Source organism: Osmerus eperlanus, unplaced genomic scaffold (assembly GCF_963692335.1).
Source record: "Osmerus eperlanus unplaced genomic scaffold, fOsmEpe2.1 SCAFFOLD_261, whole genome shotgun sequence".
Taxonomy (NCBI): domain Eukaryota; kingdom Metazoa; phylum Chordata; class Actinopteri; order Osmeriformes; family Osmeridae; genus Osmerus; species Osmerus eperlanus.
This window is the reverse complement of record NW_026911457.1, coordinates 30,001-35,300: the sequence shown is the minus strand read 5'-3', so window position 1 is coordinate 35,300 and position 5,300 is coordinate 30,001. Positions and strand designations below refer to the sequence as shown.

The 5,300-nt window shown below is 50.0% G+C and overlaps 1 protein-coding gene across 5 annotated transcripts in view; it reads left to right on the top strand.

Annotated features, from left to right (window-relative positions):
- Window positions 1-1,329: 1,329 nt before the first annotated feature.
- Window positions 1,330-5,300, top strand: part of LOC134016119 (polyadenylate-binding protein-interacting protein 2B-like) — a 9,706-nt gene continuing 5,735 nt past the window's right edge. For 3 of the 5 annotated variants that reach the window (XM_062455527.1, XM_062455526.1, XM_062455525.1), the window contains exon 1: window positions 2,106-2,262. In XM_062455527.1, coding sequence (XP_062311511.1) covers window positions 2,256-2,262 — 7 coding nt within the window. In that variant the 5' untranslated portion in view covers window positions 2,106-2,255. Of the gene's footprint in view, window positions 1,587-2,105; window positions 2,263-5,300 lie in introns of those variants that run through there. The other 2 variants (XM_062455530.1, XM_062455528.1) reach the window with 2 other exon arrangements.

Below are 5,300 nucleotides of genomic sequence, written 5' to 3'. Positions count from 1 at the left end.
GGGTCACAGCTTGTGTCTATGTGTATGTGTGTGTGTGTGTGTGTGTGTGTATATCATTCTCCCCAGTTCTTTCCTGTGTTCGTGGGTCCCCACCCCAGGCTGTCTCCGAGAGTAGGACCCCCCCACACACACATTCTCAGTCTTCTCAATCCTCCACTGTGGGTGGTGTGGCATCAGTGTGTGTATGTGTTGTGTGTGTGTGTGTGTATTGCAGGTCAGAGGAAGTGGGCATAAATCAGCTGTGTTTTGACACACACACACACACACACACACACACACTCCCTCGAGAACATCTGGCTTTGGAACTTTATTTTATACTCCCCAATATTTATCTCTCTCTCTGTCTCCCTCTCTCTCCCTCCTCTCTCCTTCCTTCCATCCTTCTCTCTCATTCCCACCTCTCTCCTCCCTCCCTCTCCTCTCTCTCTCCCCTCTCTCTTCCTCACAGGCTGCTACTGACGTGTGTCTGTGCTGCCCCCTGCTGTCTGAACAAAGTATGTCCTAATAACAGAGGTTCTGTGTTCACCATCCTTAACTCCCCTTCTCTCCCTCCCCCCTCTTCCACACACACACACACACACACACACACACACACACACACACACACACACACACACACAAGACACTAACATTCTCTCTTAGAATCATGGAAGATATCCTGCAATATGCAGACTAAATTGTATATCAGTGAAGAACGTTGTTCAACTTTACTTTTAGAACTGACTCCATCTGAGACTGTGTGTGTGTGTGAGTCTACGTGTGTGTGTGCGTGTCTAGGTGTGTGTGTGAGAGTCTAAGTGTGTGTGTGCGTGTGTCATGAACTCGCCCTAAAATGTTCAAATAAAGCAGTGTTTCTTATCAGTAACGCTTTGAAATTGCTTTCAGGTCGAAATGTTTTGATGACAAGAAAACCACAGAGCCGCAGTAGTATTTTCTATAATCTAGTATAACACTTTTATTTGAATATTGCCCTCAACCACGTGGGAATTAAATTCTAAGATCGGAACACTAGTCAGCTGTCATAGAACCGCATAAACGGAACACTAGACTGGTATTCACCCATTAAAGTCACTCACACTACAATGTATACAAACACGATACGCTATACGGTAAAATCGTGAGTACATTTTGATGTTATGGCGCATCGATTGACGTCATGACTCTGGTAGATAAACAAGATAACGTGAGATAACGGCATCTTTGTTTTCCACGTCTGTGAATGGAGCTAAGGGGAGGGGGTCTAGTCCCTCACTCCGCCAGTGAAAACGTTGGAACATGTGACTGACTCCTGGCCTGGCCAATCCCTGGAGACGTACAACTGGACAACCGTGGGCCACGTGATCCGTTTTTTGCAGGCTCTATCGCCGTTGTGGCACAATTCGTGATTTTTTGCAGATTCTCTATGGACAATAACGGCAGAAAACGGACAAAGACGCGCATTTACAACGCATAGCAGAAACAGTGGAATTTGCGACGTTGATTTGTCTGTCGCTTTCTGATTCTCGGGGACGAAGAAAACAACGTCCGAAGCATCTGTTGTGTATTTTAACCACGGATTCTCAGCGGTAGTCATTTGAACTTGGTTGGTGAGTTTCATGTTTTTTTTGGAGCAGAAGCTAATTGTTGCTAACTAGCTAACAGCTGTTCGGTCATATGACACATTAAACATCGAAAACTAGTGGACTTTACAACTGCGTTTAAAAACTGTTTCTTTTGACGCGTGGTGCCAGTTTTCTTGGCAGCTTTTTCGACATTATTTACTGTCGAGCTGTCACTTGCTACTTGCTTAGCATTCATATTAGCTTGTTTACTTTTGGCCCAAAGAAAGGTTTGCGATTAAGTTAGTTAGCTAACCAGACAGCCAGACAGCTGCCGACCGTACAGCATGTGAAACCATTAGTTGAGAAACTAGCCAGCGCGAGTTCAGTATTTCACAAAGAAAGATTTCTGTGTTTCAAACTTTGCTTTCTGCTATTTCCGTTAGCTCCCAGCGAGGACGTTAGCTAGCTTCGGGGAGAGCCACGCATGTGTTAGTGTGTGTGTTTTGATAGAGGGGGCAGGGAGGAGGGGAGGATAGAGGGGGGGAGCTTGTAGGATGTTTGTCCCGAGCCTGTTCTAGACCACATGATCACACCAGCTCGTTTCAGGCTAATGTATTTAGCCGTAGCAGTACCGTCAGGAGGAGCACGCGCTGTGTTGGAATAAGTTTGATTTTTTTAAGTAATTTGTCAAAAAGAGTAGCGTTAAAGGACGCAATGCCAGGTATGCCTCTTTAATATTGGATTAAGGTTTTTCAGTTTGTTTAGTGGCCAACTTAACGGTGATCGGACGTTGACCCGAATCCATGAGAAATAGCATCCAGTCTCTGTTGAACGCTAGCATAGCATCTAACTGGACACTTCGGGTAGCCAGTAGAATCTCTGACGCATCAATTGATTGTTCAAGCAAATTGTTACGTATGTCGCGTTCTGGAGCGTTGTGTAGGCATCACAGCTGTTTATTACATCGTTGCGTTCACACTTTCACTGTAAGCGAAGCTAGCTCCTTATTTTTTATTCTCCATATCTATTCAACGATTCACCTCGTTTTGTTTCGTCATGTTTATGCAGGCCCTTCGTAGTCACTTAAGAAAGCTACCTAAGCAGCCATATTCCTGTCGTAAGCCTACTCAATCCTTTATCTTTAAGCGATCTTGCTACCTCGCTAATTTCATGTGGCCACTAGTAGCGAGCCTTATGTCATCGGTTTTAACGCGGCCTGTTTCATTCAACCTTCAGCGGATATTCTTTGTTATGCCTGCCGACTAACCGCACGTTCCGTGTACACGATACATTAAAACTAGTCTTTAAACCGCAGAGGGTCGAGATTAGTTTTATTATACTTGACTTGTTCGACGAATAACGCTCATACGGTTTGCATGCATCTTTTACATGCACCACGTCCCGTAAACAACAAGCGTTTACTCATTCTTTCGTTGCATGCAACGAACCCACGCGCATCAGAAGCGGTTACACAACATGTTGATATGAACAATTTGTCGGAACACCAACCGATAGTGGATCTGGTTACTTTCACTTCATAACGGAGAACTTATACGGTAGTCACTGACCAGTGTTTGCCTATTTCCACTCATCGAAACGCACGTGGGCCCTTTCATTTGCGACGTAAATGTATGCGAAGCTGCACGCTCACTGCAGATTCTCCGTGCTTGCAAGGACGATTATACCGTCCTGCCGTGTCTCTCCGCTTTATCAAATGCCAAACCACAACCGAAGTCGTAACCGTTACTTGCCGTCCTATTTCGGAACACTTTATGCGGACGCCACGTGTTACATAATAAGACACAAGGTGCCTCTGCTCTTGCGGTGTTGACATCAGATTAGGTTCTCGACTCCCTGATGATACTTTGGCAGAGGCAGGGAAGAGAGGGAGAGAGGGGAAGCGGGGGAGAGAGGGGTGGAGAGAGAGAGAGGGGTGGAGAGAGAGAGAGAGGGAGGGTGAAAGAGACACAGGTAGGGATGGAAGGAGAGGGTGAGAGTTCAATCGGTCCCTTCCTATGCTCCAATCTGTGTCTATAAGTGTGTGTGTGTGTGGCTCATCACAGGGGTTTGTTATACAACTAGAATGACCCTCCTTGACTGGCCCTCCTTGACTGACCCTCCTTGACTGGCCCTCCTTGACTGGCCCTGGCCCTCCTTGACTGGCCCTCCTTGACTGGCCCTCCTTGACTGACCCTCCTTGACTGGCCCTCCTTGACTGGTCCTCCTTGACTGGCCCTCTTTGACTGGCCCTCCTTGACTGGCCCTCCTTGACTGGCCCTCCTTGACTGGCCCTCCTTGACTGGCCCTCCTTGACTGACCCTGGCCCTCCTTGACTGGCCCTCCTTGACTGACCCTGGCCCTCCTTGACTGGCCCTCCTTGACTGGCCCTCCTTGACTGGCCCTCCTTGACTGGCCCTCCTTGACTGACCCTCCTTGATTGGCCCTCCTTGACTGACCCTCCTTGATTGGCCCTCCTTGACTGGCCCTCCTTGACTGGCCCTCCTTGACTGGCCCTCCTTGACTGGTCCTCCTTGACTGGCCCTCCTTGACTGGCCCTCCTTGACTGACCCTGGTCCTCCTTGACTGGCCCTCCTTGACTGGCCCTCCTTGACTGACCCTGGCCCTCCTTGACTGGCCCTCCTTGACTGGCCCTCCTTGACTGGTCCTCCTTGACTGGCCCTCCTTGACTGGCCCTCCTTGACTGGCCCTCCTTGACTGGCCCTCCTTGACTGACCCTGGCCCTCCTTGACTGGCCCTCCTTGACTGGCCCTCCTTGACTGGTCCTCCTTGACTGGCCCTCCTTGACTGGCCCTCATTGACTGACCCTGGCCCTCCTTGACTGGCCCTCCTTGACTGGCCCTCCTTGACTGGCCCTCCTTGACTGACACTGGCCCTCCTTGACTGGTCCTCCTTGACTGGCCCTCCTTGACTGGCCCTCCTTGACTGACCCTGGCCCTCCTTGACTGGCCCTCCTTGACTGGCCCTCCTTGACTGGCCCTCCTTGACTGGCCCTCCTTGACTGGCCCTCCTTGACTGGCCCTCCTTGACTGACCCTGGCCCTCCTTGACTGGCCCTGGCCCTCCTTGACTGGTCCTCCTTGACTGGCCCTCCTTGACTGGCCCTCCTTGACTGACCCTGGCCCTCCTTGACTGGCCCTCCTTGACTGGCCCTCCTTGACTGGCTGGGGATGGAGGCTGGAAGAGAGGTGGAGCTAGAGAGAGAGAGCGGGTACAGGGGGAGTGGGGGAGTTAGAGGGGGAGAGGTGATGAGAGATGAGAATGTGACTTAATTCATTCTGAATAAGAGCTGAACAAACATCACCCGTACCCCTCTTGAATGGCAGTAAGACGTGTGTGTGCCTGTGTATTTCTGGTCGATACGCTCCTGGCTTGTCTATTTCTCTCATGGGGTTACGAGTGTAAAGAAGTAAACAAGAGAGAGCAGGAAACTCTCTTCTCCCCCTAAGCCAGCCAGCAGCTATCAGACCAGCAGCTATCAGACCAGCCAGCTATCAGACCTGCAGCTATCAGACCAGCAGCTATCAGACCAGCAGCTATCAGACCAGCAGCTATCAGACCAGCAGCTATCAGACCAGCAGCTATCAGACCAGCAGCTATCAGACCAGCAGCTATCAGATCAGCAGCTATCAGATCAGCAGCTATCAGATCAGCAGCTATCAGACCAGCCAGCTATCAGACCAGCCAGCTATCAGACCAGCCAGCTATCAGACCAGCCAGCTATCAGACCAGCCAGCTATCA